Source organism: Bos javanicus, chromosome 13 (assembly GCF_032452875.1).
Source record: "Bos javanicus breed banteng chromosome 13, ARS-OSU_banteng_1.0, whole genome shotgun sequence".
Taxonomy (NCBI): Eukaryota; Metazoa; Chordata; class Mammalia; order Artiodactyla; family Bovidae; genus Bos; species Bos javanicus.
Genome location: NC_083880.1, coordinates 12,595,489 through 12,613,714, shown reverse-complemented (window position 1 = coordinate 12,613,714; position 18,226 = coordinate 12,595,489). Strand labels below are relative to the sequence as shown.

General features: G+C 44.3%; 1 protein-coding gene across 14 annotated transcripts in view; it reads left to right on the top strand.

The window, feature by feature from the left end:
- The window catches only part of CELF2 (CUGBP Elav-like family member 2), a 663,065-nt gene that overhangs the window by 543,958 nt on the left and 100,881 nt on the right, over window positions 1-18,226 (top strand). For all 14 annotated transcript variants that reach the window (XM_061435730.1, XM_061435722.1, XM_061435728.1 and 11 more), the window contains one exon: window positions 9,050-9,132. In XM_061435730.1, coding sequence (XP_061291714.1) covers window positions 9,050-9,132 — 83 coding nt within the window. The remainder of the gene's footprint in view (window positions 1-9,049; window positions 9,133-18,226) is intronic.

Sequence of the window (18,226 nt, the reverse complement as noted above, 5' to 3'; positions counted from 1 at the left end):
TCACCTGAGATGGAAGGGAGCTGGAGAGTTGGGTGACTCGAGTTAACTGTTAATAGTTGTAAAAATCTGTGACTCTGTGGAATCAGAAAGATGAGGCATTGACTTCCTCTAGTTTTACTTTTCTTTTGCGTTTAAAGCCAAAAAAAAAATAGGATAGAAAATTCTTTCATCTTCTTGCAGGTGCTTCCCATAAGGAATTTCTGCTTTGCTGCTCTTTAAAATTCTTTTCCTTTGTATCTTAGTTGGTGTTATTACAGCCACCTTGGTGCAGCAGTTCAGATGAGCCACCTTGAGGAAATCGTACTCTGGAATACATAAATGTGTCTACCAGCCAGAGGACTGAATGTTGTAATTTTTTTATTGAGCTGTAGTTGATGTTGATAGTACTTTGTTAGTTTCAGGTATACAGCAAAGTGATCCAGATAGATAGATACATATATAGACGCATAGATCATACGGTGGATGATGGATGGATGGATGGGATGGATAGACGGTAGACGGACTGACAGAGTTCATAGATTCTTTTTCAGATTCTTTTCCATTATAAGTTATTAATACAAGATATTGGGAGTAGTTCCTTGTACTGTACAGTAGATCCTGTTTGTCTATTGTGTGTGTGTGTGTGTGGGTGGGTGGGTGTGTGTTTAAGTATGTATTGGTGTGTATCTGTTAGTCCTGTACTCCTAATTTTTATCTCCCCTACACCTTTCCCCTTTGGTAACCATCAATTTCTTTTCTATGTCTGTGAGTCTCTTTCTGTTTTTGTAAATAAATTCATTTCCATAATTTTTTAGATTTCACATATAAATGGTATCCTGTGATATTTGTCTTTGTCTGACTTAACTTCCCTCAGTGTGATAATCTTTAGGCCCACCCATGTTGCTGCACATGGCTACGTTTCATTCTTTCTTACGGCCGAGTAGCATTCCACTGTGTGTGTGTACCACGTCTTCTTCATTCCTTCATCTTTGATGGACACAGGTTATGTCCATGGCTTGGCTATTGTAACCGGTGCTGCTGTGAACATTGGAGCACGTGTATCTTTTTGAATTAGAGTTTCCAGTGTTTTCCAGATACATGCCCAGAAGATAGATAGATGGACCATATGATAGCTTCAGTCTTAGTTTTCTAAGGACCCTGCATACTGTTCTCCATGCTGGCTACACCAGGTTACATCTCCACCAACAGTGGAGGAGGGTTCCAGGGGACTGAATTTTAAATACTGCTGTGATGTCAATAGCATTTCGTGCCCCATCTTACACGTAAACCACGCACATTTGGAGGACAACGTAGAAAGAATAAAGACCAAGGGCCGTGGGGGCCCTAAGTTAACAACAGTGCGCCAGGTGTGGTTTCTACCTGTGCCGGTTCTTCCCGGTGGGCGGACTTCAGGCTGAGGAAGGCATGCCATCTGCACTTCCCGGGGAACCAGCTGGAAGAACAGGGTTTCGTTATTGTCCTTTTCCTCATGACGCTGAGGGCTACCTGCTAGACCACTGGAAAACTACTTTTTTAAGGTCAAAGCTACATTGACTTTACAATTTTAATTCAGGGGATTTTTGATGGGGTTTTTGAGCCTTTAACTGCTTTGTAGAAACCGAAAGTCAAGCGTCTTGGCAGGGGTAAGGCCCATGGTTGACAGTCTCACTGGGCGAGAGCTTCTTTAGAGCACAGCATGCCCCACGAAGTCCAAAAACCTTTGGACTTTGAAAGAAGCATGAAATTCTCTACATAGTGGCTGAGATGGAGGGAGAAAGCCGATGACGGGAGGAGGAGGAGCCTGTCCTCTCTTCTGACTTAAACTGACAACTGACTCTCCAAGAAGCCAAGATCCCAGTAGCAATTCAGTTGTGTGAAGGAGGCGCCTGCTTGGCTTGCAAATGTGTAGACAAAAGAGAGCTTCATTCACAGAAAGAAAGAAAGAAAAAAACACCAGAGAGGGTTCACTAATTTAGCCTTGCAGGGCCTCGGTCTCTTGATCTGTTGGCCCGTTAGAATTCAAAGGCAGACTTGAAGGGAATTTTCAATTCACTACAGGATGACTCTGTTGCTGTCTTGAATTCAAATATAGCTTGAGTTGAATCTGTCCGCCAGGACTATTCCCTTTTTTTTTTTTTTTTTTTTTAAAGAAATAAGTACAAGGTTCGGTCTGCACATGATCTTTCTGTGGTCGTTTTCAAGTGTTTATTTGTGTGGGTTTGGACAGTGATGGAAATTTCTGGACTGAGATGTGGAATGACCTTGAGGATGTGGGCAACCCCTCTTTTACGCTGGGGATGGAGTTGACTTGGAGGGTCAGCTGTCCAGGTGTGCAAGGCACTTATTTATTTTACAAGCTTGGCCACACCTTCTCACATCCATCCTCAAGTTGTTGTTTGTATTTCAGAAAACGTCCCATAATTTCCCATATTAAGATATTACTGAAGAATTCTCAGTCAGGCCTGGAATGTTCCTAAGAGGCCCTTTCTCGCGTTTATGGGAGCAGCCTTTCAAGGAGAATTTATCGTCCATCCAGGCTGGTGGCTCGAGGAGAATCGTGGGGAATGACCAGCTTCCCATGTTGCTGAGAGTCTAAATTGTTGGCGTGTGCTCTGAAATACCCTACAGCTGACAAGTGACTCTTTCAATATTTGCAAACCATCCAAGTCCCTGACTTCCCATCTGTATACCTGGATACTTTAAAACAAACACACAGAGCAAAAAACTACCTTGTTCATATTTTAGAGCTAAAGACGTGAAGAAAACTGCCTTTTAGTAAAATGGTGTCTTCAGAGCATCAGACCTCAGTTTCCTTCTTCCCCAGTTTGGTAGCCTCAGAGAAAGTTTCCTTAAGCGTGGGGTCAGTTTTCTTCAGGGCATAACTAATTTTAAAATCCAATCTCAGGATCTATTCTCTCAGGCAGTGTCTACACAGCCCTCCACATGGAAGAATGTGAATTCAGTGCTGTTTGACTCTGGACAGGCCGTGATATAGACTGATTATCTCTACATAAGCAGTGCATTTTTTTTCCCCTGAGCATATTTTTATCAAGTCTCCAAGTCAAGCTTTCCAAGGGAAACAGCTGTGGTTTGAAAGGATTGGTGATAATCCAGATGGTTTCTTTGAGGATAAGTCTACTTGATCATTTAAAATTAAAGTCTTTCAGTAAAGTTGAGCGTCTTCTTGATGTCTTTAAATACACTACTGCTCTGTGTCTGTGTCTGTCTGTGTGCGTGTGTCTATGTGCGTCTGTGTGCGTGTGTCTGTGTGCGTCTGTGTCTGTGTGTAGGTACCATTGGCCCATCTCATCTGAGGCTTTATCTTTGGAAACAGCAAAAACCTCACCACCATGTCTCTGGTCATGCAGCAGTAAAGCTGGCAGAGTCCCTGAGGGAACCTTTAATGGCAGCAGAAATTGTTTGTGAGGAGAGGCAGTCAGTCAGACACCAGCATCCCTATCTGGAGTAGGTGGCTCATGGCGTCTCTGGGAATTACCATTCTCAACTTCTGGTGCGAGATGGTCTAATCACACCTCACCATTACAATACTGATGACAAGCCGAGCATGCGCAGCCACGTTGTTGAACTTGCTGACCGCTGGGAGTTGGGGCCCTCTAAAGCTCCCAGCCCCACCCCGACTCATTCTCTCCCGGCCCAGTGCCCCCTGGCCGCCTCCTGATCATCCAGAGATGCCCACAGCAAGGCCTCATACCGGTCACCTTCACCGTGGGTGCTCTGCACCCCAGGACCTTTCTGTCTAGACCTTCTTTACCATCCAAATGGATCTGGCTTAAGTGGCCGTCTGAGGGGTTAGCCAGGTATTCACAGTTAAGCTGCAAAAAAGAATTCACGGGAGATGGTAATGGCCAGTAAGCTCTCATGTGACACCCCCAGCAATGTTTACAGACCCAGCAGCACTTGGGGGTCAGTGAGGGGTCGTCACTGGCGGACTCTGTACAAACCTGAGACACCAACACTTGGTTCTGGGATCACCTCTCAGGTTTTACCCCCAAACCATTTCAGAGGAGCCTGGTGGGCTGCCGTCTATGGGGTCGCACAGAGTCAGACACGACTGAAGCGACGCAGCAGCAGCAGTGAGAAGTAAGGGCTTTCCTTGTGGCTCATCTGGTAAAGAATCTGCCTGCAATGTGGGAGACCTGGGTTCGATTCCTGGGTTGGGAACATCCACTGGAGAAGGGAAAGGCAAGCCACTCCAGTATTCTGGCCTGGAGAATTCCATGGACTTATAGTCTATGGGGTTGCAAAGAGTTGGACACAACCAAGCAACTTTCACTTTCACTTTTCACTTTCAGTGAGGAGTAAGGGGTGGGGCTGATAAATAGACATGCAAAAGATGGATTTTTAAATTTTTCACTCCAGAATCCAGAGCTCTTATTAACACAATGAATTGTTGAAACTCTTGGAAAGTGGGATGCCTTGAAATCTCCTGGGCGTGGGACAGCAGGTTTATCTTTTCTAAGCCGGCTGCTGCCACCGGCAGAAACTCTGGAGCCAGAGGATAAAGGTGGCAAGAACCATAAAGTGTGAGTGCTTACGAGACTGTGTCAGACAGGCAGAGTAGAGAAATGCGAAGCCACCCAGAGCAGAAACAGGAGGGCTGAGCCTGGCTGAAGCCTCCGCACTACCCATCCTTGGAGTTCCCTGGCAGGTCACTTCCCCTCTGTGGTGTAGAGCAAGCCTTGCTCTGCGCTCATGGGCAGCAGGGAAAGCAGGTGCCAGGACTGATGCTGACGCCGGAAGGGTGGTCCCCTCGGGCGCGGTGCAGCCGCTGAACGCTGAAGGGCGCCCAGGGCTGTGGTCGGTGTTCAACCACCCACCTTCAAGGATGTTGGAAGCAGAACCTGGTAAGGGAGAAAGGTCTGTCCCGGAATCAGACTGCAGGGCCATCTGGTGTTACAGCTGACCTGCAGACAAATCCATTGAACTCACACTTGAGTTACAGCTGGCACGGGGAAGTCCACAAGCCACGTGGCTCCCTTAACAGCTGTCCATCCAGGTGGGGTAGGCAGGAAAGAAAATGCCCACCCTGTTACATGAGTTCTCTAGGACCTGGAGTCTCTCCCCGACTTTTGCCATGGTGATCACCGCCACCTCAGGGCAGATACTAACGATATTTTTCCCTTCGTGTGTTGAAATGATTTCCTCAGGTCAATGAATCTTAAGATTTTAATGAGCATATCAAGTGGACTGGTTGCTTAAAAAGTCTGGTTGTTTAGCTGGGAGAGGACTCAGAGAAGCAAGAGTCTCTGAAACACATTCTTATTCTGGAAGCATCCAGACTCAAGTCTCATCGGGGGAAAACCACAAATGGCTGCCTCAAAGATGAATGTTGAAATTGGGAGTTCTCTATTTCTACCGCAGATTTTCTGATAACTTAATCAAACGCTATTTTTATTAAATCAATTAGTATGCATGTGGAGTGAAGTGCAAGACATTTTTTAGCCCAAGAAAGGGAAGGAATAGTTTTGACTGTTAAATTTATTCTGAATGAAACCTTTTGGCTATATATCCAGGTAGGGTTTTTTTTCAGGGAGGAAGTAGTGGTAGGCAGCCCTGTTTTTTGTGCATTGATTTCGAGGTGATGCAGCACAAGTAACTCAGGTATAGAGGAAGTAAGGTGTTTTCCACCAAGGCATTCAGGAACTGAAAGTATGAAACCGAAAGAAGAGTCTTGGGGTGAGATTTCCCCCAGAGCCCCCACGTTGGTGCAAGTTGTTCATTGCGTGAGGGCATCCAGCTGAGGCTACACTTTGGGGCAGAAATTCAGCCCAAGCTCTAAGTCACCAAGCCACGGGGGCCATGCCCACATGGGGATAGGCTGTCTCTTTCAAAGGTCCTAAGTGCATGGTGCCCAGGGATGAGCTGTCGGGTTGGAAGTCAGTGAGCAGTGAAGGGGAGGCGAGTCAGCAGTCGTGTCCAGGATACTCTTCTTTGTATTACAGCTAGAACTAGAGCTTTGAGGGGCATGTTCTTCCAGAGTCTTTGTTTCAATAGGACTAAAGTATTGAGTTGACCAAAAAGTTCATTTGGGCTTTTCCCTGAGATGTTGTGGAAAAACCCAAACCAACGTGTTGACCAACCCAGTAGAAGAGTTAAGAGGTATGCACAGTTCCCAGAGAGGTCTGTCATGGCAGATCCCTGAGGTCACCTCTCAGCTGTACAGGCAGAGTGGACCCTGCATGAAATTAGAGAGAGTTAGAAATTTGAAATACCTTTCCTTCACTCCTTAGATTCTTCTCTGCTTTTTTGCCCCTCCTTACCCCATCCCATGCTGCTCAGACATCAGCTTCAAACTTTCTCAAAGCAAAACAAACACAGAAACCACTGTCTGTTCACCAAGAACCTTGTTCAAGACGGAAACACTTGGAGTTGCCAAAGTCATACGAAGGTGTAAAGAGCTAGGAACAATTAAATATCACCTTCCTTAAGGGTAGCGTTTTATTGCTTCAATAGCAGAGGAACTACACCTTCCCGGTGGACTTCCAGGCCATGGAAAGTGGTTGGAATTTTGCTTGAGTGTTTAGGGCAAGAGTGGAGACCACTCTATTCCTGAGCCCACTGCACTGGGTCCAGGGTGGCCCCATAACAAGTCTGCCTCGGTTTACATCATCTTTGTTCCTCGTTACTTTTGTCTTACCGTGCATGTCAGTCACCCTTTTCAGTTCCCTTGTCATTCCACTGTTCTTTCAGGTTGACCTTGGCTTTTCTCCTTATCTCTGAACTTGGCCGGACTAGCATTTGTTTTCCTTCTGCTTAGGAAATTCTTCCTTAATTGCCTTCTTGCCAGGCAAGCAAACTGCTCTATGACTTCTACTGCATCTGAAAGCTTCTCTCTTTTAAGTGTCACACCCCTAAAATCTACCTGCTTGAAAGCATCGGATTCTGCCCCTTTCTGAGGCCTTGGTTTTGAAGTCGAAGTTCAGAGCATCCCCATTGCTTGCTTACCCAGAAGAGAGAAAGGAGAACTTCCTGAGAGTCTGGTTGTTAAAAGCTTTTAGAAGACAGAGATAATGTCTTTTTCTGTTTCTCTTTTCAGTTTTATTGAAATACAGTTGATTTACAATGTTGTGTTAATTTTTACTGTACTGCATAGCAATTCAGTTATACATTCTTTTTTTAATGTGTTCTTTTCCTTTACGATTTTTTTCTTCATGTTATTCTTTCTGTATCAAGTCTAATAGAAGATAATTGGTATTTTTCCTCCTCTTAAAGTGATTACAGTGGATACCAGAAGCTGGAACTGGACTTTGCTGTTTAAAATCATTCCTTGATTTAAAGCAATTCCTATAGCTTTTCTGGGCTTAGGTTATGCCAGTGGAGCTGAAAATCACACATTAATTTGATCAGTTTAGGAAAAATAATCTACCACCAGGCAGCATGACCAAATGCACTCTGGTCTAAAAAGTCAAACAGCTGAAGTGGAAACCTCATATATAAAGGCCCACTCTGTCCATCTGTGATTCTTTAAAGACCCTTCACAATTTTCGTATTCCTCCCATCATGCAAATTAAACACGTGAAGAGTCTCCCATCCTTGGAGACATGGAGGTTTTTAAATGCCAAAAAGCTAGGATCATACTCTACTCTATCCAGAAGGTGAAGGATTTGTATATTTAATCTCAGTAGACTCCAGTGAAATAGTATATGACAAGGTTCCAAGTTTTGTTCTTTTTTCCAAATAAGGAGGAAGCATCTTATATGTATTTCAGAATGCTGTAGGGGTGGTACAGTACTTTGTCTTCTCCTACTCCTTCCAATGAGTTTTTTGTTCTGAAAAGTAGATGCTAATGTGTGATTCGGAGCCTTTGATGGTTTGTGGTGTCAACTTCCTACTCTCCAGATGTGCCACTTGTCTCTGTCCGTGGTCTTACATCATTCCCCTAAATAGAACCAAAGTCGATGCCTTAGTGTGTTGAATTTCTCTCCAGCCACTTGCTGTACTTGGCATTTGAGGACCTCTCGAGGCTCTCCCCATCTCTCTAAGCATGAGGATAAGAATCAGAGCTAATTGAGTGTGACTGCATCTCTCTGCCTCTTTTTCTCAACCCAACTCATCCAAGACAGGCAGGTCAGAGGGAGCGTCTTTTTCTTTTAATTTCTAAAGTTCTTTATCCCTTTTATCTATACTTGGTTATACTAAGAAATGCTATGCTAATTAACAGATTCTTAACCAGTGTCTTCATCTGGTTTAACCATGTTAACCAGTATCTTTAGGCACAGGTTGAAGAAGGGGTGAGCCTTGCTTTAGAATACAGAAGGAATGAGAGGTTTCAAGACCATTTTCTTTGGTGGAGGGGGGTGGTTTGGAGAAGTGTATCGGCTAGTCTCCCTTGGAGGAGCCTTCAGCCTGGACTCCCATCACCTCTTAAAAATGAGGAATCAAGAGGTTAGTGGTTGACGTCCCATGGCCACGTTTCATTCTCAGCACAGAGAGTGCAAACATCTGTTTCAGCATCTGCCCACCACATATAGCTCACTTTCTCAACTGGCTAAAATAGAGTCTTTCATTTCAGCAAACAAATATTGCATGTTTTGTGTGTGGAACTTTACATTATGTGCTATGGTGGAAATTGGAAAGAAGAGGGCTTGTTCTCAGCTCTAGGCAGCTTATCATCCAGTTGTCTAAGCCTCGGAGTTGAGAAAGTGTTTTAAAAGGGTGATGTTCTAGAGATATCTTTTAAGACAATTATAGTTAATATAAGTGTCTGCTCTTGTGGTTGTGATTAAACACTTCACTTGATGCTGTGGCTGCACCACAAGTCCCATTAACAACTCACCCACGGCCTCCCACCCCGGTTCCTGAAGACCCGGGTTCCCGGTAGTTGGTACGCAGTTATGAATTGATTCCCCAACGTGGGGAAAAGCTAATAAATATGATTTAGGATGAAAGGCGCTGGGTAAATGCTTGAGCTGTTGTCATTACTGTTGCCGTGCACCTTATTTTTAAATTGTGCATCCTTTTAAGTAGTTGACTCGTTCGCCCCAGTCTCCATTATATCTAAGCAAAGCATTCACAGAAATTTCTAAAACCTTTTCATTTCTCTCTGTAGGTTGTTGTTTCGTAACATTTTATACAAGAAAAGCTGCACTTGAGGCCCAGAATGCACTGCACAATATTAAAACTTTACCTGGGGTGAGTCGGTTTACTTTTGTACCAAAATCACTTTATTGCTTGAAAATGGTCCTTTCAACTGAAGGTTCTAGTGATGGGCTCTTAGTGCCAAAAATGACTTTGGGCTTTTGAGGAGGGTGTGCTGACTACCCCCCACCCCCACCTGGCCCCCGGTCACCCTTGCAGCAGCCAGAGCGGCTGGCCAGCCCCTCAAGAAGCACTGGCATTAATGCTGACAGAAAGACCTCTCAGAGAGTGTGTCCCCTGGTCAGAAAATCAGAATGACCCCACTGGGTCACAGTGGCTGCTACAGAGGATTGGGTGGGCAGCGATTGTAAAGGGAAAAAAAGAGAACTCACGCACACACGCATGCAATACACCAGAGGAGCAAATGGAAAAGGAAAAGCTTTTACTCACCAGGAGCCTCTTTTCAAATTTAGTCCTTAGATTTTTCTTTTGAAAGGACAAAATGTACTCTGCACAGCCGTAATAGTCAACCTCCTAATGGCTTCTAAACAGTCAGTGGTGGTTAACAAAGTCAATGTTTTAATGCCCAATTTGCGGCTTCATGTCGATAGAGAACAGAAAATACAAAGCTTACAATTTTTTGTTTCCATTTCCTTCCCAGTCATACTGGACATTTGGTACCATTCACTAGAAATGAACTAATGTTGGCTGTAGCTGCTGCATCAGAATACATGATTTCTGGGGGTTTAGGACCGTTTTATCTAGTGCATGCTGGTATAAATTTCTCTGTGCTAGTTGGGATATTTTCCCCATTGATTCAGATATCAGGGATGAATTTATTTAATGGCAGAATGTGTGTTGCTGATAATGAAGAACCTCTGGTAAGCAGTGCTGCGTTAATGATTTTATTGAAACCTGGTTTGATAAGAGTAAAAGAAAAATAACATCATGTCCCTAATGTTTTCAGGGTATAATTGTAATGTCTTATCATTTATCTGTCATGCAAACCTATGTACACAAGTCATTTGATACCCTGTCACCCCCAGAGAAGATTTAATTCACCTTAGCTCCATTGAAAATCATATATTTTAGTGGCAAGATACTCAGTAAAAGGTTTTCAAAACATTAACTTGGTAATAACAAAAAAGTAGTAAATTATGAACTATGGTCTCAAACCACAGTGCTTTGGTTTTCCCCTTTTTGTGTGAGCAAATCAGACAGACTGGGATTCAGAAAAGCAAGTGTAATACCAGAATTCTCCCTCCTAATTTAATTTAACTACTTCTCTCTGAAACGTCTTAGGTACTTTTTTAGTAGGGAAGATTTTCCTGGGTCTAAGTGCTTTGCTGATGGTTTTTTTAAGTATTATTTCAGCTTCATTCCCTGGATAAATGGAATTTTTCCAATGTAAGTTCTAGGAGGTTGCGGTGTTAGGTTACATTACTGAATGAAGCAACCAAGGTAAATATTTACTGTTTATGGTAGAAAAAAAAAATAATTTTTATTTCCCAGGCTCCTAATCCAACCCAGAGACCACTTGGTATTCCTTCCTTTAGAATGAAATACTTTCCAGTAATTAGTGTGCAAAATCCCTTCTATGTGTTTAAATAAATTACTTGATGATGAATTGTTATTATAGCATTTAGGGTCTATCGGTGCCAAATCTCATCCTATTTTAAATTAATGTGAAGCTTGGTTCATTTGAGTTTATCCCCTCCACTGGAAGGAGCACAACTCCTAACATGCCATTTTCATGCATGAAGATGCTCCTCAAAACCCAGAGTTAATGAATGGGCTGTGTTGAAACTCGTACAAATGACTGATGAGCTTGCTTCTGTTTGGGACATCGGACATTTTACTCTGACCCCTTTCTCAGCAAACAAATAGCATCTTCTGTATTTAAAAAAAAAAAAAATCGTTACCCATGTCTCTTTTTTGCTTTAAAATTTTCTGCATGCAGAAGTCAGGGCTGCTGATTTTGGAAACCCATTATTAAGGACAATTCTGAGGTTGGAAAAGACGGTTTGTAGATTGTTTTCAGCTTTCTTTTCATCCGGTTCAATTTCCTCTGCCCAATTACTTGAGGCAGGTTAAGTGAAAATTCTGAGAAGTCAGGTCTGATTTGTAAGCTCCGAGGCTTCACAGCACACACACTGTTGCTACATCTGCCATTTCAAATTAGGTGAATGGGAGCAGAGTCCCACATCTCGCGTTTATGTATTGCTTTATCTGATCAGCATCACCCTTAACAGCTCCAGCAAGAACATGAAAGTGGTTTCCTATCAGCTGGGAGCTTTGGTGGACGGGAAGAAATGGGACCAGACATAAAAGATTAATGCATATTCTTGGGGAAGAATATTACAGGGTGCCTTGCTGTTTGATTACAAGCCTTGGAATTAGTCAACATTTCCATAATTCTAAACCAATATACACCTGTTTTCCCACTGTGATGTGAAGGCACAACTTAATTTAATAGAATCCCTGCTGTGCTAAATCTCTCATTAAATACCAAGCAAGTTCAGTAATTTAAAGTTGTAGCACTACTATTTTAACTGGTTGCCTTCCTATTATGAAATTAATAAGAAATTAATGATGCACTTTGCCATATGCCTTCAGTTTCTTTCTGAATAAAAATAAAAAGGATAAAGAAAAATGCATCACCAGCTGACACTTTAAAGCTTTTCTGGTTGTAATCATTTCTCCTGTGGATAAAATCCATTAAAAAGGCACTTGCTGCCTTTTTTTTTTTCTAAAGTGTCCAAAACTTTCCATTTAAAACAAGATCAAATAGTGCTGGTGTTTGGTTTGCCTTTTTTTTTTTTTCCTGTTTAATTTTCTCTTGCAGTTGATGTGTTTTGTCATATGGAACTTTTCATCATGCAACCAAACTTGGTGAATGTCAAGGAATTTTCATTCTTGAGAGAAACAAAGAACTTGGTTCATATGGAAAAGAAAGAAAAGCTGATGGGCCATTCTTGTATGCAGTTGAACATTCTTTCATGCACTCTTCCTCCTATGTAATGTGTGGATTATAGAGACCCTTTCCTCAATGGGGTGTAGGGTGAAGCATCAGGGCATTACTTAGCACCACAAAGTCATCAAGGACACATCTCTTAAGCCTATCTCTTACTGTGTGACTGAGAAAGACACTGGGTCTGTCAGGGGCTTACATCCTCTGAAATGCTCAAAATAAATCCTAGAAATACACTCTTAGAAGATAAGGGAGCAAATTCAGCAGCTCTACATAGGGAGCAAGAAATGAGCTTCAGAGGGTTGGGTGGTCCTTCTGGATTGATGACACTCTGCTCTAGAGATAGTGGTTTGACACTTAAGGAAGAGATCAAATCTTACACACAGGGCATGATTTATTACTAACATTTCATTAGGTTAGAGCTTCCCTGATGGCTCAGCAGGTAAAGAATCCACCTGCAACGCAGGAGACACAGGAGACACAGGTTCGATCCCCAGGTCGGGAAGATCCCATGGAGGAGGAAATGGCAACCCACTCTAATATTCTTGCCTGGAGAATCCCATGGACAGAGGAGCCTGGCGGGCTACAGTCCAAAGGGTCACCAGGAGTCAGACACAACTGAGCACACAGGCACATTAGGTTAACAAAAACCGCTCATGAGTGTCGGGTGCTTCTGGTGTACCAGGCAGCAAAGCTCTACAGTTACAGCACGCACGTGACCTTGAAACCCCTCGTGAGTCTATGACCATGTCTGTGCAGAAAGGACCACTGGATGCGTCACTGGCCTTGGTACTAACTTCTGAGCCTGACGTGTTCCATGGCTGAGCCACTTATGTCCTTGAACAAATCCTGATTGCCTCTCCTTTGATGATACAGCCGAGCAGGCTGAGAGGTACTGTCTTTGTTTAGGGTTTCGGGCAGGCACAACCTCACTGGTAGAATTACTCAATAGAAATGTCATCGTCTGCCATGGTGCTTCCCAGAGAGAAAAACCCTGTGAAGGCAACTCTCGAGATTCATTTTGTTTTCCCTGACCTAATTTAGCTTAATTAAAAAATAAAGTAATGACCTCAGTGGAGGCCCAGGAAAACTGCTATGACCTCTTCAATAATCAGGTGTCAGGGCCAAACATCCCCCTGCTCCAGGCCTAGCACCACTCTTTTTCAAGGTCTTCACACACATTGTCTCTTGCAATAAGGCTTTTTGATTGAAAATCTCCAGCAGCATCGTTAGAGCATTCACCATATAAATTAATTTAATTAAGGATGTAATAACAGAGACGAATACAGTTTTGAAAAAGCTCTTAAATTTGAACGGCAAGGAGAAATTGGAATATTAATTGCAAATTTCTTCCAGCCACTTTCTCCAAGCCTGCCTCCCTCCTTCCTAAGAGTCCCTACCAGTTTTATTAAATGCAGTTTATATTAAGGAGTTACTGCCCTAAGAGCACATTTGTTCAGAGCGCTGCATGTTAGCCGTGGCAGACGGGAATGACACGTAGATCTGAGAGATAAAAACCAATGGGCTTGATCCACCAGGAGGAAGCTGTAAATGAAATGCCCTCTTGGGCCACATGTGCTCGCCCGCATGGCGTGAATGCCCCCCTTCCTGGCTGGCCCTGTGTGGGCGGGCAGCCCTCCCCAATGGCCTGGAACACAACCCTCCATAGAATTGTCCCCCAGTGTCCTCTTAGGAGTGCTGGGGCTTCGTTTCTTGCAGCAGAGCAGCAGTGACTGGCACTGGGAGCGAATTCACTTTGCCCACTGTAATGCTTTCCCAGGGACTCACTCTGCACCACCTCTTCTGATTATTAATATGTACTTAATGTCTTTGTTCTCAGAGCTGCGGTGATTATTTTATCATCATCATCATCGTTATTTCTGTCATAAAAATATTTCAAACTCCATCTCTTCCTATCATGGAAATTTCCCCCTAAACCATCCCATTTGAATCAAAGCCTGACGAGGTTGTGCTCAAAGTATTTTTTCCCCCTAAGGCACCTTTTATTGAAAATTGTTAGAGAGGGGGAAAAAAAAAAGGGCAAAAGATCAGTATGAACAAGTTTGAGTCCTCAAACTCCTGTGCCATGGAGAACACACAAAATATTCATACCTTTGTTCAACAAATATTTACTGAATTTTTATGGTTGGTCAGGCGCCATTCTAGGTTCCAGAGACCTATAGTAGCTACTGTGATGTTTGTAACTAAATCTTTAAGAAACAAATCCAGCCAATGTGCTTATGTATAGTTAGTGTTTAATAAATTGCTCTTGGATATTTAATACCCAAATGAGTTAAAGAAAAATACCTGTAGACAAGTTGAGTTTTATTCAAAAAAATGATTTTGCCCAAACACTCCAAAATATAAGATGCATGCAGATTTGTGATTCCATGTGTATATAATGATAGCTTGTTTCATATAGAGAGAGCTATATATTTACATATTATGTATATCTATGTATTATGTATATCTCTGTATTAAAGAGATGGGAATACCAGACCACCTGACCTGCCTCCTGAGAAATCTATATGCAGGTCAAGAAACAAATGGACATAGAACAGACTAGTTCCAAATCAGGAAAGGAGTATGTCAAGGCTGTATATTGTCACCCTGCTTATTTAACTTATATGCAGAGTACATCATGAGAAATGCTGGGCTGGATGAAGCACAAGCTGGAATCAAGATTGCCGGGAGAAATAGCGATAACCTCAGATATGCAGATGACACCACCCTTATGGCAGGAAGAGAAGAAGAACTAAAGAGCCTCTTGATGAAAGTGAAAGAGGAAAGTGAAAAAGTTGGCTTAAATCTCAACATTCAGAAAACTAAGATCATGGCATCTAGTCCCATCACTTCATGGCAAATAGATGGGGAAACAATGGAAACAGTGAGAAACTTTACTTTGGGGGGCTCCAAAATCACTGCAGGTGGTGACTGCAGCCATGAAATTAAAAGATGCTTGCTCCCTGGAAGAAAAACTATGACCAACCTAGATAGCATATTAAAAAGCAGAGACGTTACTTTGTCAACAAAGGTCCATCTAGTCAAGGCTATGGTTTTTCCATTGGTCACGTATGGATGTGAGAGTTGGACTATAAAGAAAGCTGAGCACCAAACAATTGATGCTTTTGAACCATGGTGTTGGAGAAGACTCTTGAGAGTCCCTTGGACTGCAAGGAGATCCAACTAGTCCATCCTGAAGGAAATCAGTCCTGAATATTCATTGGAAGGACTGAAGCTGAAACTCCAAAACTTTGGCCACAATCTGGGAGTTCCCGGGCAGTGACTCGAGAGGAATCCTGATGGGCCCCTCGCAACTCGAAAAGAGACCTGACTTCTCTGAGGCAATACAAGCCGGTCCCTGAGATCCCTGTTGCAACTCGAGAGGAGCCCCACGGCAAAGCCCACCCCTCCCACGATCCTCCCAGCACCCGCCCACCACCCTCCCACCTCCCTCCCACCACCCTCCCACCATCTGCCTAACACCCTCCCACCTCCCTCCCAGCACCCACCCAGCTCCCTCCCACCTCTCTCCCAGCACCCTCCCACCACCCTCCCATTCATCTTCCCACCCCTGTTGGGTAGGGTCGAGTAGGATGAACCTGTTTTCTTATACATAAAATGGGAGGATCTAGTTCGATCTGTGGTTTATAAACTTGACCTTTTGGAGCTCTAGTGTATCTAGGATTTATTGGCTTTCTGTGTTGTGATTCTGGGTGAGCTTTCATCCAAAGAAAGATAGAGGGACACCATATGGCTTCCCTATCTGCACCCCTCTGGAAAAAGGATCACTGTGCCATGTTCATTATTGCATCACCAGGGTCTACTGCATCCCACAGTAGACCCTCAATAAATACTATATGGAAGGAAAGACAAGAAGGGAGGGAAGCAAAGTAGATGAGAGGGATGATGAGAGTGTGGGTGGATAGGAGGAGAGATGGGAGGGTGGATGGGAGGGTGGTGGGAGGATGCTGGGAGGATGGTGGGCGGGTGCTGGAAGGATGGTGGAAGGATGATGGGAAGGTAGATGGGAGGATGAATGAGAGGATGTGAGTGGATGGATGGGAGGATGGATGGGAAAGTGGGTGGGAGGAAGGTGGGAGGGTAGTGGGAAGATGAATGGGAGAGTGGAATGGAGGGTGGTGAGAGGATGGTGGGAGGGTGGATTGGAGGATGGTGGGAGGAAGGTGGGAGGGTAGTGGGAAGATGAATGGGAGGGTGGATTGGAGGGTGGTGGGAGGATCGTGGGAGGGTTGAGGGTTGCCGTGGGGCTCCTCTCGAGTTGCAACGGGGATCTCAGGGACCGGCTTGTATTGCCTCAGAGAAGTCAGGTCTCTTTTCGAGTTGCAAGGGGCCCGTCGGGATTCACTCTCGAGTCACTGCCGGGGAACTCAGGGAACCTCTCCTGTTGCCTCGGGGAAGTCAAGTCTCCGTTCAAGTTGCGAGGGCGAGCACGGGAGTGCTCTGGATTCATGGCAGGGGAATCAGGCCTCAGTTCGCATGGAAGGGGGAATCTCAAGGTGTTTCTCGAGTTGCTGCAGGAAGTGTGGGTTCCCTCGAGTTGCCACAGGGACCTGAGGGAGCCTCTCATGTTGTCTCTGGGAAGTCAGGAATCCTTTCGAGTTGTGAGGGGCCTCTCAGGGTACCTCTCGACTTGGTGCAGTCGACAAGGGCCTCATCTCGAGTTGAGGCAGGAACCTCAGGGTTCCTCTTCAGTTCTGACATGGAAATCGGGGTTCCTATGGAGTTTCAACAGGGGAGTCAGGCCACCTGCTGTGAAGAACTGACTCATTTGAAAAGACCCTGATGCTGGGAAAGATTGAAGGCAGGAGGAGAAGGGGACGACAGAGCATGAGACGGTTGGATGACATCACCAACTTGATGGACATGAGTTTGAGCAAGCTCCAGGAATTGGTGATGGACAGGAAAGCCTGGCGTGCTGCAGTCCATGAGGTCACAAAGAGTATGACACGACTGAGTGACTGAACTGAATTGTGTATATAATGATAGTTTGGTTCACATATAGAGATCTATATATTTATGTACATCTCTGTATTCCTACAGGAAAAACATTCACACACATCCACATGTGGTTATCAGTTCAGTCAAATAAAGACAGGAAGAAATAGAAAATCTCATTTTCTGTTTGGCCTGCTCACATATTATTCCTTACCTGGTAGTCACTTTTCTTAACTTAGACTTCACGAGCTGTGTAATTCTTCACGTTTGTTGTTTGGTTGGGTTTTGTTTCAGCTTAGAATCATAACTGATTCACAGCACAAGTACAACGGCACTTGACAACTGCCATTTAATGATGATAATCCCTGCCTTCCACCTCCATAAGAGAAGAGTAGGTGCTGAGTGAGATAATGTATGTAAAGCTTTCTGAGCCCCTGAAGAAATGGACTTATAAGACATTATTTCTGCTTGACAGTTTCTGTAGGTGTGAAGTTTTGGGGGGAGCAACCCAACAGATAAAATGTATTTTGCTGGGGACGATGTCAGGACACCCATTGGGTGTACATTCTTCAAACGTCACCTTTGCAGAATGTGGTCAGGGCCGAGATATTTGGCCTTTCTAGCCCTGAGCGGCTGTTTTCCCTACTGTGCCTGTGCTTTCTTACTAGGGACTGTAGCCCGCCAGGCTCCTCTGTCCATGAGATTTCCAGGGCAAGAATACTGGAGCAGGTAGCCATTCCCTTCCTCCAGGGATCTTCCCAACTCAGGGATCAAACCCATGTCTTCTGTGTCTCCTGCATTGCAGGTGGATTCTTTTACTGGTTGAGCCACCAGGGAAGTCCTTTTTATCAATAAAATCACTTTAAGAGGCCTGTGATGGAGAGCACCACCGTGTGACTGCGGAGGAGCTCCTGGGAGGGGTGGGTGCAGAAGCCCCCACCCCACCACCTGCACCTCTAGAGCCAAGCCAGTGTAAAAACAGGTCCAGGGTATAGAATCAGCCCCGAAGGGATCTCAGCCTGGTGTGGCAGGGTTGCTGACCAGCTCATTGGCTTAAACCCAAGAAAGTTGGAGGGAGGAAGAAATCCTTGGCCTGGTTCTTTGCAGGCTTCAGGCCAATCCCAGGGCATCGGGGAACGTATGTTTTAGTACTTTATAAAAACCCTATTTGGCTTCCAGGGTGGCTCAGATGATAAGGAATCTGCCTGCAATGCAGGA